Below are 19,939 nucleotides of genomic sequence, written 5' to 3' on the forward strand. Positions count from 1 at the left end.
CCCTCCCAGAAAGCTCTGGCCAATGGCAAATCAGAAACACATTTGCAGCATACAAACTGGCTGTGCAGGCCAGACTGACAGCCTAGCAAAATCAAATCTGTACTTACGTTGAGAAAGTTAACAGAAATCTGCCTGCTTCACATATTCTTAATGGACTCCTTTTATCAATATCATTACAAACGTCCTCTATTATTACTATAGCCTATTACTGTAATTACTCTTCCAAAAATTGTAAGCCTGCAGAACATGAAGCAAAAAACAAACACTGGCATTTATTACAGCATAGAATAACCAGGACATTTAGGGTTACCGTAACATACAATAAGACCACACATTTCACAACATTGCTTCAACATTGCTAGATTAAAATCAATTATGGTATCAAGGGCAAACCTTTTCTCAATGTTAAATATGAATCTTCATAATCTGGTTTAGAAGAAAGTTACAACGTTAGCCGACACTTTGCATCGATGTTATTCAAGGCTGAAGACTGCATGAACACTTTCGATAAATATATGACCTTGTCTGGCTGTTCCATCCCCTATCAATAACATGATTATTAACGGTGGTGTCTAGCTACTACGACATTAATACGACATACATGGCAATGTCCAGCTGGGTTGATCACTATCAAATGTCAAAAAATATATAAGTAGCTTAATGTGTAAGGAAAGGATTTACGTCAAGTCAAGAACAAGTGAAGTCTAAAAATTCAACATCTAGTCTGGCTAGCATGTACACTACTTTTTAAATGTTTTAGCTAGACTAAGAAAGTCATTTCAGAGACGGTTTCTGGTCATGTACGACTTCCTCGCTAGTACTAGCTACAGTAGCTAGTAGCGACGACTGGCTAGATGGGTTGCTAGGTATATCCCTGTTCTAGTTGCTTCTCGTGCTAGCTAGCTAGCTTACATTAGTCCAGCTAGCATTACTTTGGTGGACGTCCCGACCCATATCTCAGTAGCTAGTTGACACGTGATTTCTGTGCTAAATGTTCAAAGAATGATCTAACAATTAGAAGCGTCCTAAGACGGTTTATATCTTTATGCCACGTCAAATTCGCTAGCTATTGCTAGCTAGCTAGTTAAGTCGCTCACACAGCATTTTCACCTGCTTACCTTGGCTTTACCTCATCGTTATGAAGAATCTCTCTCCAGACTCCAGCGCCAGCCTACCATTCGCGCAGACAGTGCAGACTTCAGCGCCACCGAATTGGGAGAAAAAACAAGATAGCTATGGAGTGAAGCCGAAATAATTATATTCAATAACACATTGGGTTCTCACTTTACACATGAAACTATGTTTTAGACGAGTATATCCGAGTGTCAGGTTCTTTTTCGACACTTTGTTGCACAGATTGGAGCAACAAGCATTTGACAGCTCCCTGTACGACAGCCAGCAGATTTATTGAAAGGGTAACTACAATGTCTATCAGTGTGCGTACAAAAATCTGAAGACAACGTTTGTCGAAGGAAATATAACTCATATATGAATATCTCTGAGAGACTTATGTTAATTGTAAAATGTGTGCTATTTTGGTAATCGGAAGATTATAAACAAATGGAAATCTACACAGATCACCCCATGAATGCACATGGTACGTTCCAAACGAATGTCAGGTGGCTCCAGAAGGGCAAGGGTTTGCTTGTTACCAAGGGAACAGCAGTGAAACCGTGAGGGAAATTATAGTTTTTCAAATTTTTTATAGTCCTACATTCAGTTTATATTTGATTTGCTTGGCATTCGGTATATATTTGAGTTTCCACTCTGTGTATGGAGTATAATTATTAGATTATTATTAATAGCACCAAAAATCTCAAACTAGGTATACCTTAAATTGCCATATGAATTTGACTTTAACAATAGAAATAGCATATATTTAATAACCAGATAGATAATGGACATTTTTATGTTAATATTTGTTAATAACATGTATTAGTACTGAATGTAACATGTTTTTTTTACACAACCGAATGTATATAGCCCCAGGGGTTGTACTTTTATTTTCGAATATTTCAAGGTTCACTCCCACAAAGAAAAATGTTGCAGTTAGGAGATAACACATAACTCATCCTGTAAAAAGGGAGATTGTATGATCAGCAGTCTCTGAATACCTTTAAACACTGAACATGACATGATATTTAGTAAATGGATGTTCCTTGTAATTATTTACCCCTTTCCTCCACCTCCAAATTCCAAACTATTACTTATTCCTGTCATTTTACAGAGTGCCAGATATGGGATTACGGAGGTATTTATGGAGACAAACACATTCTTTCCATTAAATTGAAAGCGGTATGTGTGGAATGATGAGCCGTTATTGTTATAGGCATCAGAAAAAGGATGAGCAGACTGGAATGCCAGACTGCTGGACTGGGTTGGGGAAAGCCTGCTGACCAAGCTTCACTTATCTGTCCACACCAGGGCAACCTCCCACGCGCACCATGCAGGGGTAGTAGGGTAGAGGAGCAGAAGGCCTCAGTGACAGATGACAACAGTACTGAAGGGGACATGGCCTGATGGAAATGTATGAGGAAGGCCTCTATTTCGCAGTTGCTGTTGCCATGTGCTCTCTATATCAATACATAGTGTTTACAAAATAAAATAATTGTCTGTCATAATAAAAATATTCCCAATATAATGTGATTTACTCTTTGATTCTGTCACTGGGTACAGTAGAATTCTTAATTTTTGACATATAAAATAAAAAGGAAAAAAAATGCTAAAATACATATGAACTATTAGACCTATCAAATGGCTTTACCAGTGTCATGACTACAATGGGGTCTTGCTTTGATTAAACTGTCACATTAATCGCGTTTGGCCTTCACATAGCATATAAGAGTATAGGAGTGGTCCAGTCTTTGATCTTGTCACACTGACAAGCCCCTTCAAACGAGTGTCATGGACATCAAGAGCAGTGAGGAAAGGTCACCGCATTGCTCCCATCAAGCCTGAAGAAATGCCACTGTCAAACAGACTCAGATATGGAACTCAAAAAACATTCTTCTACCAGTTCCCCTTTCACCTTGTAGAGGCTCCAACTACATATCCCTCAATAACCCCTGGTGGCTTCCTCAAACTCATGTAAAATACCATCTTGCAATGAATGTTAATCTCCTCTCTTCAATCTTGTTGGGCTATTCATAGTAGGCTATGTTTTGCGTGAGATATGTTCAAAACGTGCTTGTTATTGTAACACCATCTTCTGGTACCACAAGTCCCTGCACACTGTCCATGAATATACATTATCGTCACATTATTGTCCCCATGTGACTTGCTGTGTGGAGACTATAGGGCTGGATAGTGTGCTGCAGGCCTGCAGCAACCTTCAAGCTATTACTTCAACAGTAATAATGCTGTGATTGACACCAAGCCTATAGCCTTTGATTGAATTTTCACTTTAGTTGCCTTGGAAACTCTTGCTAACTACATGAAATCTAAAATAAGGTTAAGGATTTTAAAAAAATCACATTGTGGACATTTTGTTTTTGAGAATTGGTTAGATGCCATCTAGTGGTAGTAAAAGAAGCTGAAAGTGTTACATGCTCCTAAGGAATATTGTTTAAAATCAGGGTGCTTCAAGTCAGGGTTTTTTCAAAGTCATCTGATCACAAGATTCACAACACCAGACTGAAATTATTATGAATGTGAATGTTTTGTTCCAGGTTGCATAGTTTCACACTAGTAAAGGGGAGTTAAATAGCATTGATATTTCAACACTGCAGATATTTCAACGCTGCAGATATTACACTACAGAAATATTTTTGCTATAAAATAACCTTCTTGAATGACACTACAATTCAGATTACAATAATATTATAGTAAACATACTATACGGTTCGTTCAATAATGTTATTATTATTATTATTATTATTATAGGTGGTGAAGTTCTGTAAATACCTTAATTGAGTTTGTTAAAAACTTTGCCCAACGGTGTGTTGAAAAGCTGAAATCCTCAAAATGTATATGATTAAACTGTTCCCATTTGTTCACAAAAATGTAAGAAGGCCATTAGAGGACCACTAGATGTCAGACTTTCCTTAAAAAAAATTACAGAACCACTAATTCATTGATTGTACAAAGTCTGTCAAAGCCATTGTGCATCATTCTTTTATATTAAAATATGTTCAGCTCTGGTATTTATTTCACTGAACAGTGCCAGTGGTGATACACAGCATGTGACAATACAATTGTTCTCATGAGGATCAGGAAATGTTGAAACATAAAGTGCTTATATGTGGAGTCATCAGTTAAACAGTAACAGTAACTCCTACTGTTGGAGACTTCAACCAGGAACTAGTGAGAAATGTTTTTAGAGTATGGTGACCTACGGGTAGTGCTGATAAGAAACATAAACAAAGTATTCTATTTCATAGACTACATTTATATTGGGTTCAAAGAATACTGCATATTATATTGTAATTTGACACACAACAAACACACATTTTGGAGTGCAGTCTAGAAAACATCACTCTGAACCCTGCTATATCTTCTTAGTCTGAAAAACATTTTCAGGAATATTTTCTTTTTCAAATGACTCCAATAGGAAAAAACGTTTCTCTAAATAATACATTTGGAATTATTTATTTTTTGTTGTAATTTTGTGCTGTCCTTCCTTGCTGTTCGTACTTGATGTTGGTGGGAGGGTCTGAGATGCTATTTACTCTGGTTCCTGCTGAGAAATCAAACTAGTATCTAGAATATACGAATCCAGAGGAGACGCACCAAGGAGCAGCTCTGCAGTTTATGGTAAGAATACAGAACTACATTTGCTGTCAGTGAAGGGAAACGTTTGAAAGAAAAGTACAACTTTATTTACAATCATTTTACTGTTGGTTGATTTATGATAGATGACAATAATTAATTCACGTTGTCCACAGAAACATGAATAAGCCCTGATTTCTCATGACACCTGAAGACAGAGTTCCGTTTACCTGTGAATTGTCTTTCTAGGTGTTACTCGTGTCACTCTACGCAACCATGTGTCAAGAAAAGAACAAGTCCATGTCAGTTGATGAATGGTTAAAGAGATACTACCTGCCTGTGATGTACAGTATCATCTGTGTAGTGGGACTTGTGGGGAACATCATCTCAATCACCATTTACCTGGTGAAGTTGCGTCCATGGAAGAGCAGTAGCATCATCATGGTGAATCTGGCCATAGCTGACCTCCTCTATGCCAGCAGCATGCCCCTGCTGATTCACAACTACATCTCTGGCGAGTGGGTCATGCACGAGATCGTGTGCAAATGTCCGGTTCAGCTTCCACTTCAACCTGTACGGCAGCATCCTCTTCCTCACCTGTCTGAGTGTGTTCCGCTACGTGGTGGTGCTGCACCCTCTGAGGGCGGCCCAGGTGCAGAGGAAGAGCTGGGGCATCCTCGCCTGCCTGGCGGTCTGGCTCGTCTCTCTGGCGGAGATCTCTCCCATGCTCGCCATGGTCACTGTGAAAACGAGCGGAACGGAACGGAACCGGACAAAATGCCTTGACTTTGCCAGTAACGATCCAGTAGAGACCGTGTGGATGTATGGCTGGTTGCTCACAGTGCTGGGCTACCTGCTTCCCCTGGTGGTGGTTTCCTGGAGTTACATCTGCATTGCCAGGGAGCTGAAAGCAGGGCCTCACAATGGCCAGTCTGTCCGAGTATGAGCCCGCAAGCTGACAGTGATGATCCTAGTGGTGTTTGTACTGTGTTTCATGCCCTACCACATCCTGCGCTGCTTACGGCTGTACACCAGGACTCTGGACACCGAGAAGGTGTCTTCCATTCTGAAAACGGGGGTCAATGCTGCCTACATCATCTCCAGGCCCCTGGCAGGCCTCAACACCTTCTTTAACTTGGCTCTGTACACCCTAGCTGGGGATAGATTCCAACAGGCCTTGCTAGATCTCCTTCAGTGGAGGCCGAGGAGTTTCGCCAGGACATCCATTAGCAAACCAAACATCAACAGCATCTCAAAGGTTTGCCTTGTAAATCAAAAATATATATTTTTTAGTAAATGTCAGCTTTGCTTCTTTACAATAAAATGCACTTGTATTTACTTTGGGTGTTGTTTCATACCCCTCTTTATGTTACTGCCTTGTTTGACTTTTCTAATTGTCTAAATGTTGCTGCCTTCAAAGATGTAGATTTCTCTGTGAAAGGGAAATCCCATAGAGAGTGTTTCCTTCCAGATTACTTAATTTTGTTATTGTTTGCAATATGAATAATGATTGTAAAATGATGTAATCACTGTGATAAACATACTTGAGTTAAAGTAAAATTGTTTGTCATAGCATTTTTTTGCAATTCCATATATCTTAATTGAGAAAAACCCTTGTTTCAATTTTAATCAATTAACAACTTTTACATAATACAACTTTTACGCAGGTAAGTCCACTCATAATTCATGCAGAAACTCTGTCAAATCTTTCCTATTAATTCGGCTGGCATGAAAGATGAGGAATATTTGGAGCTACAAACGCTCACGCAGCAGAAAATGGCCTAGGAGCAAAGTCCTGTCTCTTTCAAGTCATTACCCACTTCCTGCTGTTTTACTTCTGGGATAATAGAATTGCACCATCTGGGTGAAAATGACATGCTGTAGTCCCAGTCTTTTGGCCTGAGTCAGCGATTCAAGGGCTCGAAAAGAGGGGATGGCAGTAGGTTGTGTGATGTAGATAATATACTGGCAATCAGACAACACTTAACTGTTTTGTGTGTGCCTGTGGATACGGTATCTACTTAAAACTAAATAAAGGCCTGCAGGCTCAGTCATGTCAGGGTCTGAATACAGGCCAAATCAGGAGGAAACATTCTTGTAAGGAAGTATCTGGCAAGTCAACAGCTTTCATGACGGTCAAGGACAGTCAATATTGTCTTACGAGTGATTAAATAATCGCTGAGGAATTTTAAGAATTCCCCCTAGAATAACTAATTTTGAGAAGTACTGTACATACACATTGAACAGCATTTAGTCCACTTAAATTCAAAGAAGAGGCACTATAACCAAATCTAGATTTGGTTATAGTTGTGTAGGACTGTGTGTGTGTGGGGGGGGTGTATGTTTATGTGTGAAGCCTGGTCATTTTATTGTATACAGTCTTATCTAATCTGTATCTTGTCATCTTGATGGGCAATTGCCCACAGTACAGTGTGTATAATAATACCATTCTAAATATTTCCTTACTTATTTTGAGGAATTACATGAGATGAGAACACTGTTTGATCATACATTAGAAAGCCTAGCAGTTATTGGAAGAATGTTGATGTAAATAGAGAACCTAATCAAAGTTAAATTCAAAATGCCAAGTTTTTTCAACAGTTATATTATGATAATCCTACAGCAAGGCTTATTGAGGATTGTGCATTAAGATTCCTTTTGAACTATTTTCACTTCTTGCCTGTAGGTGTAGCTCTAGCACAATAATCCCAGTCAGAAATTTGCGGCGTTTGTTCAATGCATTTATTTCTAATATCTAAAGGACTATTCTCCCATCTTTGCGGATCTGACACGAAAATCCTAGATTAAGTAGAACAAGTCAAATAGCATCAAGACGGTTCTTTTCATACATCACAATAAATGTAACATGAACATACAGAATACAAAGCTGTCTTTGAGCACAATACACTAGCCTTCATGGTAAATACAAACTTCTTCCTTTGGACAAAGTCCTTTTTTCCAGGAAAAAACGGCCAAATAAATACAAGACAAGCTGTCCTTGAATGATGTGCATTTCTATTGAGTGGCAGTTGAGCTTGAATTTAAATCACTCTGTAACTACAATTTATGTCACAGGCATTGGGGAGTGGCAGTTTCACATAGAGACAATGCCTTATTCTTTGTCACATCACGTAATTTACACCACATGCCTATACATGTAGTTTACAGGTGTTTGTCTCTACTCAGTGGAGTTTGAACAGTTGAATATTAGTCAGTTTATGTGAGAGGTGCAACCTTGTAAGAGAGAGATTTGATTAGTCTAGCACCTGGGGGTATTTGAATATAAAAAGTTGATTTGACAATGGAAGGTAAAGGTTTCACTTGAGTCTGCCATGTCATTTTATTAGAAATTATACACAGTAGTGTTATCAATAAACAATGATGACCACACGCATCCCATGCACTCATGCATCACACGCACCCACACACATGCACACATCCTCACGTTGATTTCAGATGGCAACAAAGATTTCGGTCAGATTCAGACACAATGAAACACGTACAGTATTACACTTTGTATGATTAAAACCTGCAGTGCCTGCAATTATGAGTAAAACAAGTGTCACACAGCAGCAAATGTCCCCATGGTTTCATGCCTTGGTTACGTAAATACTGTACAGCCATTTCCATAAGAGATCCATACAGTCAAAGCGTAACACAGCTTTTATTGCCAATCATTCATGAGAACATCATAGCGTTCAATCACAACAAACATTATACTTCCATGTACAGTAATGATGTGTATTTTCCAAGGGGGGTGGGGGCTACTAAACCACTGCTATGTTCAGTGTTGATCGTGGGCCTGCTGAGGTGGCAGTCTGCTGGCCCCAGTGCCTCCAGCCAGCACACTGTGTTGCTGGCCTGATCTCCACAAACATGTCAGAGCAGCCAGTGTGACGGCTGGTAGAGTCAGGGCCGAATGCTGATCACCTCATTGACAGTCAGGATGCAAGCCAGCCACAACGCCCTTTTTCATCACCTATAGTATTTACGGACTCTTTATCTATACCTTCTGGAGAGACCTACTTTACAAAATCAGGCTTAAATTGTTGTAACATTTGTTTCCGCTATCGTTATGGTGCTTGTGATGTGAAAGCTGACTGACTTTAGGTGTAGGGCAGGGCAGAATGAAAATATGAATGATTTGCTTCAGTGGGTAATCCTCTTTTTGTGAGTCTACGATTGACTTCACATTCTAAACACAGATAGCAGCGGAAAGGGAAAAGTTAAAAAGTTCTAATGACAAGTTCCTGCACTCTATACAGAATATTGCACAAATGAACATATATCATTTGAATGAAAAAGATTGACATTTATCTGATCAGATTTTTCAGACCAATATTTGGTGGCAGAAAAAAACAACAGTTTACACATCACCCATGACCCATTAGTGACCACAAATGTATTTTCATAAATATACTTTGACTCTTATCCTTCGTTTGAAACTCACTGTCCTCAGACCATTTGTCAAATATAGTGTGGACACATGACATGCAACAATCAGCACTTGAATACTGTTTCCTGATGAACTAATGTATTCCTGCCAGTTATAACAGAAAAAACATTGATTGATATTCACCCCATGTGACATTAAGCGTCCCAATGAAATAACGGTTACATTACAAGCAACTTCTTTTGGTTGTGTCTTCTTCAGGCTTCATTGGCTGTCTTTAAAGAGTTGTCACAATCTGCATGATAATGAATAATCAAAGCAGGGAAGGAAAGAAGCAACATGAACAACCATTATAAAGGATTCCATTAAAATAATCCATTTAGAACTTTTAAGACACCAAAGGGCACTCCAAGGCAGGGCTGCTGTGGGACCCACAGACTTGGCAGTTTGATGACGGTAAAATAAACTATAGCAGAGAGCTCGGATCACACTGAAGCTGAGAGAGATAGAGAGAGATATAGTATATCGACACTGAGAGAGTAAGAACGAGAGGGGGAGAAAAAACAGAGAGAGAGATGGAGAGTTATGTTTCTGTGTGCTATCCCCTGTGGCCCCTTTCTCTCTCTCCTTGTGTGGTCAGGGGTTGTGGTGCGAGTTCACCAACGGGCCACTTGGCTGGTATAGTCCTCCGTTGTGGTGGCAAAATCATCGCCACCCCCACCCCCCTCCCTGTCCCCTCCTCCTCCTCCTCCTCCGATCCCACCCCGGCCACCGTCTCCCCGGCGCCTGGGGAGCCAGGCCCTGCCCTGCTCCCTCTGCTCCCGCAGCCAGCGACGCTCCTCGCGCCTCTTCAGTCGCTCCACCTGGTGCTCCCGCTGGCGCGTGAACTGGAAGCGCTGCAGGAAGAGGTCCTTGGCGTACTCGTACAGCTGCATGTCCAGGTAGTTGAGCTCCTCGATGCGTCTGCGCACGCCCTCGCTCAGGTCCACGTTGGCGGCGCGCGTGCTGTTGATCTGCGTGAAGGCGGCGATGAAGCGCAGGCTGAACGTCCGCTCAAACAGGTACTGCGTCTTGCGCTGGAACTCGGTGAGGCCGTAGAAGGCCATGTTCTTCAGGTTGTTCATGGCGCTGCCCAGCAGGATCTGGTTGCGCTCGCTCTCGTTCATGGAGGAAAGGTTGTAGCAGCCCACCAGGCTGAGGTCGGCCAGCATGCGCACCTGACGGTTGTTGGCCAGGTTGGAGGAGCAGTCCATGAACTCGGTCAGGGTGACGCCCGACCAGTCGTCGCCGCTGTAGCACGTGGGGAGCTCGTCCTGGGTGGGCGAGCGTCCGTCGCACATGTGCAGGGAGGTCTTCCAGGTGGCGCCCCTCTGCACGTGCTTCCACTCGCTCAGGTAGCGGGATACGGGGTCTCGCAGCATGGTGATGTAGTAGAAGTTCCTGCGGCCAGAAACAACACAGTCAGAGAGCTATGAACACAGCGACATCACAGCTCGCTATTGTCGTGGCAGATGGTGACTTCTCTATAGATGGTGACTTCTCTGTCAGACTTCAAGGTTGAATGCTAATTGCTAGACTAAAAGAGGGCTTTCTCCCAAAGGACCGAAAGTCCAGTGTAAAAGTCAGAAACAAATTGGTGTTTGGAAAGTGTCATTTTGTTGAAATGTTCTTCCCATTTTACAAATTTAAAATGAAAGTTATCAATCATTATCAATAATCTGTTAAGGCATTGACTAGGTGCTTGCCTCATCGCTGGGTCAAAAATCCCTGCCACACTATTAAGGAACATATTTCTTCTATTGAGAATTGCCATTAAATTATATATATTCTTTTTACACACATCACTGCCTCTCCTCCAGAGAGTGACGGTCTCCTCAATCCTTGTAAGCCTAAGGACAGTTGCTGAGCATGGAAGACAAACGAGGAAGCTTCGCTACAATTCATCAGTCTTCTGAAGGGCCAACTTAAGGACATTCAAAGGGGAGAACATTACTGGAGGTCTGTAGTTGGAATGATGACATCTCTAGTCTGGGCTGGAAACAGCCTGGGAATCCATCTTGGAGAGTATGAAAACTCTCCAAACTCCTGAACGTTTTCAATCTAACAACTGTAGGTGTACACAGTGTACACACCTAAATATATGTACTGTTTTGCAGTCCAACATGTCTATCTGCTCCTAACGTTAAAGACAAAAAGAATCTCGTCAGTGTTTTGCTCTGAGGGCTGTTCGAGATCACATAGACACCACATCTGCCTGTCGCCACTGGGCAGGGCTAGTTGAAAGGAGAGCCACCAAGCTCCAGGACCATAGGTATGCCAACCCTCCCAGCAGCCTGGGTTAGGGAGGGAGCCAGGACTGGGGCAGGTGTTGGCCGGCCAGGCCTCCCCCAAGGTGGTGTCCTCTGAGTGCCAGTGAATATTTAATGGGGCCGCCACTCTGATGTGACCCCAGAGAACAGACTGGCCGGATAAAGTGAAGGGTATACCGCTGAGATTTCACACTGACTCCAAAGCTGCTCTGCACTCATGCTCTTATACAGTAAACAAACACACACAAGCACATAGTACATACACACACATATACAAACAGTTAGAGGAATGTGTGCTCTCTCACACTTCACACAAACAAACACGCTCCCTCACTCAAACACTGAATGGCTACTGGTCTGCATATGCCTGACTGGTAGTAGCATGTAGCATCATATCACCGTGTCTGCTATAAAACAGCCCATGGCACTGAATAATAAAAGCGATATGATTTCGACATGGTCATGATTACTCTCGGTCAACACACATACACCATCCACAACATTCCTTAGCTCTCTGCTGAGTCGCCCTGTTAAAGGGCTGCAGTCACTAGTCGATTAGCAACCCTCCTACAGTAGCAACAAGACTACCATACAGTGGCTGAGGTTATGGATGTTACCAGAGCCCAGATCATAACCTACAGAATCTCTCCCTACCCAATCGCCATGGAGCTCGATGAAGGCGCAGGGACTCAGACATCAGACACACTTAAACCCGGGCATAATCCCGCTGCGTAATCATTGGTGTGCTAGTGCCAGGCTGGTGGTATGGTAGGGGGCAGGGGAGTGCAGGCAGCACCCTCTCTCCCCCCCTGCCCTCCACAGTGAGCTGGCAGAGCCGGACAGCAAGCTGTGATTAGAGCCCCACTGGCAGCATCTGTACGCTGGCACGTGCTGGTCCAGCAGTGGGCAGGATGCCGCTGCTGCAGACACATCCTCATTAGCCTGTCTGTGGGACACAAACACATGCAGCAAGTGTTGTCTGAGCACGCTCAGCAGACCCAAAGGTCATCCGTGTGCACCATCAGTGTCACGGCGCATCAGCATCAAAGTGTCTGCGCTTGACGTCTCGGAGACAGGTGAAAGCCTTCCCGCCTGGTCCAGATGTACCTTAGGGAGGGCGGGAGAGAGGGAAGGAGGGGGGGGGCTAGCTGTAGCTACAAGTTTCCATCCATCTTCCTCTTCTAATCATCAGGCTTCCAGCTTCTCCTCTCTTGGATATAGCTAGCTTGTTATCGTCTGTGCAAACACCAGGATTTTGCACATGGAGGTTTTTTTACCTGTTGGATGCGTGGGTTGGATGGTGCAGGCTGCCTGAGTAGCAGACAGGGGTAGAGACAAACATTTAAGTACCCCTTCCTGGGGCACCCATGCAGCCCAAGAAGCGTGTTTAAGTTGAGAGGCCTGCTAATCACCGATCAATAATGGATGGGATGCCTACTGCCCATCTCAGCCAGCTCCAGGATGCTCATCTCATTCTCAGCAGTGCAAGTCCACTGGAGCATGGATTAACGAGTGGTCATTACGGGGAGATGGAGCGGGTAGGGGAGAACATGTGGATTCAAATGGAGAATAATACGTGATGACCTCCACAGAGATGGAAGATTGATCAAGAATTGTATGCGTGGTCTTACATTTACATTTACATTTAGTCATTTAGCAGACGCTCTTATCCAGAGCGACTTACAGTAAGTACAGGGACATTCCCCTGAGGCAAGTAGGGTGAAGTGCCTTGCCCAAGGACACAACATCAGTTTGCATGACCGGGAATCGAACTGGCAACCTTAGGATTACTAGCCCGATTCCCTCACCGCTCAGCCACCTGACTCCCGGGTTGTCGGTCTTCTAATCATGATTCTGCTTGTCGGTCTTAACTTGAATAAAACCTTCCAGTTTGTGCACACACTTGCTTCAAACTGTTACTTGGTAGATATGCCATAAATAGGATTTAAATGTCAGACCCAGTCTTCTAAAATAAAATTAAAAAAAATATACAATTGTGGGGTGAATGCTGTGCTTGAGCTGCGGAGTTAGACAACCACAAGCCGTCCACTTACAACTCAAAAACTCAAGACTGTATAGTTTTGGTGTCAAGGACAAAACGGGTCGTCTCCCACTGGCACTTCAGAAAGATTGACACTGACGCTCCCCCTTCTTCCGATCCATCCCATGCTGAACACAGGCACCAATCTGAGCAGACGGTAAACCACTATTCATCCTCACCCAGTGTCAACGCAACAGCCAACTGGTTCTTAATTGCCTGTAATTAACCTCAATGACATGATTTCAGCCCACTGCGCCTCCATAATTGCTAGCTACCAAAAAGGACAGTGTGCATTTAGCCCCAGCACACGATCTTCGCGATGTGGGGGAGAGAGCTACTTGTCAGGCCACTCAAGTGTGGAAGGAGTGCGTAGGGAGGGTAGCCTACTACTGTCTCAGATGGACTCCTAAACAGGAGAGAACAAAACAAACGGAGATCGGGCTGATGGTGTGAAGTCTGGAGAAAGTTTGCTGTAAACGATGTTGTGGTAAACATCGTTCGCAGGAAATAAGTAAAGAAAGTGTTACCCTGGTAGGCCTAGTACTGACTCCTAATCGTCTGACTTTGTGAAAGCAATATCCTCAGATAGGCCTACCAATTCACTTCAGATTCGAGCCAATCTGCTCAACTAGTCTACTTTAGAGACACATTGCAACAATGGGATTGATTGTTAGCAATTAGCTCATTGCAGTCAGATGGAATTAGCGAGGGAATAGCATATTGTCGGCGCTAAATAGACATGTTGTGCGGCTGATTAAATGTAGGATAATGACAACATCGGTTTCTGCCACGCACTAATGATGGGTCGTTCGCGAACGTCAGGAGCTGGCTCGCATATCTGAAGAGCCAACTCTATTTTTAAAAGATTAATATAGCCTATAAAAATTTTATGATTATGAAATAATGAATTTTAATTGTATTTAAAATAATTTACTAATTCAAAGAACAACAAAAAATACTTGTAGGCCTAAAGGCGCACACGATAATTCTGTTCCTGTCAATCATACACGCGGTGTCAACCAATTATACTGCATGAGGGAGGGCCGAGCCAACTCACACACACTCAGTTAGACGAGTAGTCGAAACTCGGAGGAGAGCCATAACAAATCAATGCATTTTTAAAGACATTGTGGTTAAGGTAGAGTATGATTTCATTTAATAATTTAATTCAAATTGTTTTCACACCTATCATAGTCAAATTCATAGTTAAAACATTTATTTTTTAAAGAGCCATTCGGGAGCCAAAAGAGCTGGCTCTTTTCAGTGAGCTGAGCCAAACGAGCCGGCTCACGAAAAAGAGCCGGAATGCCCATCACTACCATGCACTGCATAACAGGATGAACGCAGGGGGCTTCACTAGAATGTTCCGCAAGTCGCCTGTGATGATGTAGCGACGCTGAGCTTTTCATCTCACCTGGCAAACGCTCAAATCGTTGCTTCTGAAGCTTACACACTCGATCTTTAGAAGCTCAGATGTTCACATTCCAACTAGCGGTGTGACACGGGTCACAAAAATCCCGTGCTGAAACCATTCACTCAAAGACAACCTTTGCTCTGGCCAGCAAAATATTTTGAGATTTGGTCAATTATCTTACCATCACAAAACTTTCTTTCTCTTTACCTTTATGCTAAACTGATCCTGACATGATTGGAATCCTCAGGACGCTTGTTATCAGTTCTTTTTAATCTTTGTATTTTTTTTGGCAGCAACATCATCAAATGAACCCATATCTGAAGACCAATTAAAAAAAACAATCTCTAATTTTATCAGTAAAACAAACCACAGTTAGAGGTGACCATTCCAGCCATAGATTGGTGTCTGACAGCCAGGAAGACCTGAGGAGATGTTTCTGCTGGAACATGTGCACCTCGCTTGACTCCTGCCCTTTCCTGCACTCAGCTGTTTCTCCTTGTCCAACAGACTTCCCTTAGGATACTCAACCTTTCCTTTAAAGGTTGTCGGATTAATCACGCTTCTGATTCCACTCGTCAATCTCTCCCTTCATTCCACTCCGCCTCCTCTTTCTCTTTACTGTATCTCTATAACTCCTATCACCTGTTTCTTCATGTCTACTCTCTCTAACAAGCAGGGTTGGATGATTAACTCTCATCCACTCTATTTCTGGTAGCTCCTGTGGTTGTAAAGGCCCCAGAAAGTCTTCAAGATGGTTATGATGAAAAGATAAGAGTAGGCAGAACTCTGATTCTAAAGGGACAAACACATTTAGTCTCATCCTCATGCGAGCATCTCCAGCGATCACAGCTTGTTCTACCTAAAATCAATAGAAGGGAAAATGTAATCCGCTGCAAGCTGTTTCAGAAGAGAAAAAAATCAATTCTTAATAAAGCAACCATGCTGACGGTTAGGGACAGGGTATTAGATACAACACACAGCATGTAGAGGAGGGGAGATCAATTACTGTATTTTTCATTATTTATATCGCCTAGTTTGACAGAAAATGCTTAAAAACATGCATTCTCTAAGTCTTACCACAGCTTTTGAATCCTAATAATCTATAGTTGTGTTTGCTCGCTTACTTCAACTCAGTTCAAAACATTTTACTGTAACTTTCATGCAGAACTGTTCTGTCAGGAAAGAAAACAGAACCATCTTATTAAAAGATGCATTATTATTTATCAAAAATAAGTAAATTAGCAACACATACCGTATTATGGAATGTTACCATGATGTAGCATTCCATATTATATTATAGTATGGGCTACATCATGAGACACAAGGTGCCAATCGGTTTGTATTTTAACCCTTGTGCTGCCTTCGTGTCACAATGACCCGAAGGTTCGCAACGATCCATCATTGTGCTGCGACAACTTTACCCAATACAAAAACAAATAAAAAGCATTTTCTTTTAACCTTCGCTCTGTGGGGAGGGGGGGGGGGGGGGGTGAGACAGCTCGACGGTTAAAAGAAAATGCTTCACTTTATTTTTGTATGAGGTAAAGTCGTCGCAACACGTGGGGGGGTCACAATGACTGAAGGGTCACAATGACCCGAAGATAACACAAGGGTTAACCTAGGGTTGCCTCGTTAGAGTCCTGTGTTGACATCATCAGGCCTCCAAGCAGACCCCTTCTCTATTGTCTTACTGCTGTGTACACTCTGCTATTATGAAAGCCACACATCTGAGTAGCGGATCATGTCAAGCCTTAGCAGTGAACAGCAGGGCATTACGGGAGGCGGATTTGCCCCAGGTGCAGCCCAGGGCTAAACGGCTATAGCTCTGGGCCTGCAAGGACACCCATCCACAGCTAACAAACACCACCACACTCTCATTCACATCACATCATGCTCAGAAACATACACGATAATTGGTGGAAGACGCCATAGAACAACTGCTAAATAATTTGAGAGAACTTTTCTCGGTGCGGTAACAGTGCCAAACCTCCAACAGCCAACCTGCTGAAATGTTTACAGCATGATATAAAGGTTAGTGGTTTGTAGTAAACTAGATCCTGCACTGAACTTAAATGACATTGTAGAAAATATTGACAGGGTTACAACTGCACATATTTGTAGAACAACTTTGTAGAAATAAAGTGTCAGTAAAGATTGTAATCGGACAAACAAACTGTCCTGTTGGCTTCAAACCATCTTCCGAGGAAGGAATGGGTTTCCTGACAGGGTGAGAGGATGATGAGCCTGCTTGATGGAGGGGTATGAGCTGGGAGGATGGTGTTGCTCTCCTGGCTGAGAGTAAAAGCCCTACTCTGCCACCTCCTGTCTGCCCTGTAAGAATCGCCCCCCTGAAGATTAGTTGGCGTAATTCCAATAAATAATTTCAGTATTAATGCAGCTCTGTAGCTTGGTGTATAAATAGAGCTCTTTTAAACGCCATAGCATCCGCCTCCAATTACTCTACCCTTGTTTATGCTGCATGATCGGAGAGGTACTGTACTTTTACATATATATATTTTATTGACATTATGGTTGAATCTAAATGTCAATATGAAACTACCAATGTTTAAGTATTATCTATTGGGTTGAATCTACTGTACAAAACCACTATTGTATGAGGGGCCGTTTAAGAAATAATTCAGACTGTCCTTACACAAACACATATGAAACACATACACATATGAAACACATACACATATGAAACACATACACATATGAAACGTTCACACACATACATACTACTGAAAGCTCACATCCACATATGTGAAATGCTTGCATAGACACATATGAAACGCATTCACATGTGAAATGTTCACACATTGATGAGCACTTGATGAGGACTCTATTATACTCTACTGTACTCTGTTGTACTCTGCTCTGCTTTACTCTGTTATCTCTGTGCTCATCTCCCCACTCCTCCTCTCTCCTCTCCTCTCCTTTCACTGTGTATGTCAAAAAAACTACAACTTTTTGAAATTATTTCCTAAACGGCCTCTAATACTATTGTACTGCACCATATGTTTGTTTGATCTTCCTCTCTGTGAAGATACGGTTTGGATGTAGAGTTCCCCCGAGACCAGAACCAAACTGCCACACCAAACAATGCAATTACATAGAGCTTTTTCCAGTCTCCTCTGAAAAAAAGGAAGCAATAGTCTTGACATCTATGTGCCACCTAGCTGAAGCTACAATCTTTTATTATTGCATCCGTTGGAGCTTGCAGTATATAAGGACAGATGTGGTCTTAAGAGTTTACAGTGTCTGTTGTTAAAAGCAGGTGGAGGACCACTGTCAGGAAGCCCTACCAACAGTTACTAATGTCCGTTTATGTTTACTCATGCTAACAAAACTTCTTATATATTTCATATTTGAAGTGAATTTCAGTCTCTCTAGGCTAATTTGTGCAGTATGAGGCTATATTATAAGACATGATTACTATAGATCCAAACGAAGAAGGTTTGGTAACTCGGCCGCTGAAACAGACAGTATAGGATTCCATTCCAACTTCAACTCTGTGCGTGACAAATTCATTTTCCGACGCTATATCACAACACTAACATCACAACACTTCGCTTTTATGAACGCTTACCTGACAACAAACTCATGAGAAAGATAAAATCATGCCTTAAGCAATCAGTAGAACACTGAGTGTTTTGATGTGAGTATAATTTGACTTCACATGCATTATTTGTCATTTGTGTTGTGTTGAAATCTGAAATCGACCCAATACTTTGTGCTGTACCATCAAAGTACTGTAACTCACTGTTCACATTTATGTCACAATCTAGAGGATAAAGTCTGGAGGTTCGCATTTCTTTAACTGTATGGAGAAACACTACAGTTAGACAATAGATATAAAAACTGCGTTGCTATGATACCGCCAAAGTGAGAAATGTCTGTCTGCTCTCCTGATGGGTGGGTTAAATCCAGCTGGTGTTCTCTGGGTCTCTGTGACTAATGAATAATGAGGTAAACCTGTCATAGGAAAAGCAGCACCCGGCATGCGTGTAACAGACCTAGTCCATGATTATATTAATTTGAATGACCAAAGGAAGATACAATTCAAGACAGACAGATAACATGCACCGGACATAAGACTTTACCATGCTGTTTAATAAGTCTGATGTCTGTGTTAAACCTACTGGTGAATATGAACTGTTCATTCAGCACGCGGTTTTTGTATAATAGCTTACAACAATCTTTCTCCTGTAGAATCTTTCTCTGTTGATTCAAATCATTTCCTATGATGAATAATGCTCAGCTCTGACTTGTGGCCATCACAGAGGACCCTGATGCTGGTCTAATCTGACACACTGTGCCAAGGAACATTTGGCAATCTACTTGACATTCATAGCCTTCAAGGTTTTCATTTGCACAAAAACAATGTGGATGAAGGCAATTTAGCTCCTCCATTAAAAATACATAAATGCATCAGGACTTAATGGCGTCTTGAAACTATGAGACTGAGCTTTCACAGTCTTGAATATAAGTCAACGGATCATTACGATAAATTGATAGAAACGCATGCAAGTCAGAGTTGCTTTTTCATCCCAATTAGGTAGAAAATTACCTACTGTAAAAATGTGCTGGGAAGAACTGATATAGAAAAATAGATTAGAAAAACGCTGTATGAAATACTGACTGTACAATATCATGCACCTCTGTAAGGGACTTCACAGCTGAACAGAAATATCATAGATACAGACATACTGCTTCTGGGAAATTTCCAAATAGGTCAAATAGTTTAGTTGACTACTGCAAGAATATTGGCTGGGGAACATAGGTGGGCGTAATCCTAACATAACCATTTTGTTTACCTGCCTAAAGTGAATCAATTTCCTCAAGCATTTTTCACAAGTGACAAGGGGCAGCCAAAGCACAACGTGTTATTTGAAGTTGCAATAAGAGGCGCATATGAGGAGACAACTATCATAACATCTCTGAATGGGCTTCGGTTGATTGATGACAGTGTACAGTGAGATAAGACAATTCCCTCTATTTCCCTAGGCTCCTGCCATGCAGATGAAATTCATGCCACCGGAAGTGACATCATAGTCGAGCGTCACACTGGGCAG

At 42.1% G+C, this 19,939-nt stretch overlaps 2 protein-coding genes across 2 annotated transcripts; one reads left to right on the top strand and one right to left on the bottom strand.

Annotated features, from left to right (window-relative positions):
* The first annotated feature begins 77 nt into the window (after nt 1–77).
* LOC134017239 (2-oxoglutarate receptor 1) lies at nt 78–5,652 on the top strand. Its single transcript, XM_062456664.1, is given in 4 exon segments — nt 78–4,752; nt 4,957–5,252; nt 5,254–5,464; nt 5,466–5,652. Coding segments are annotated over 4 exon segments (561 nt in total). The 5' UTR covers nt 78–4,749; the 3' UTR covers nt 5,517–5,652.
* A 2,839-nt stretch (nt 5,653–8,491) lies between these two features.
* Nucleotides 8,492–12,907, bottom strand: LOC134016974 (heparan-sulfate 6-O-sulfotransferase 3-B-like). Its single transcript, XM_062456220.1, has 3 exons — nt 12,687–12,907; nt 9,864–10,540; nt 8,492–8,568 (listed from the first exon to the last, which is right to left on the bottom strand). The coding sequence occupies exons 1-3, from the start codon at nt 12,749–12,751 to the stop codon at nt 8,492–8,494; spliced, it is 819 nt and encodes a 272-aa protein (XP_062312204.1). The 5' UTR covers nt 12,752–12,907.
* Between the last annotated feature and the right edge of the window lie 7,032 nt (nt 12,908–19,939).

This window comes from Osmerus eperlanus, chromosome 3, assembly GCF_963692335.1.
Source record: "Osmerus eperlanus chromosome 3, fOsmEpe2.1, whole genome shotgun sequence".
NCBI lineage: Eukaryota > Metazoa > Chordata > Actinopteri > Osmeriformes > Osmeridae > Osmerus > Osmerus eperlanus.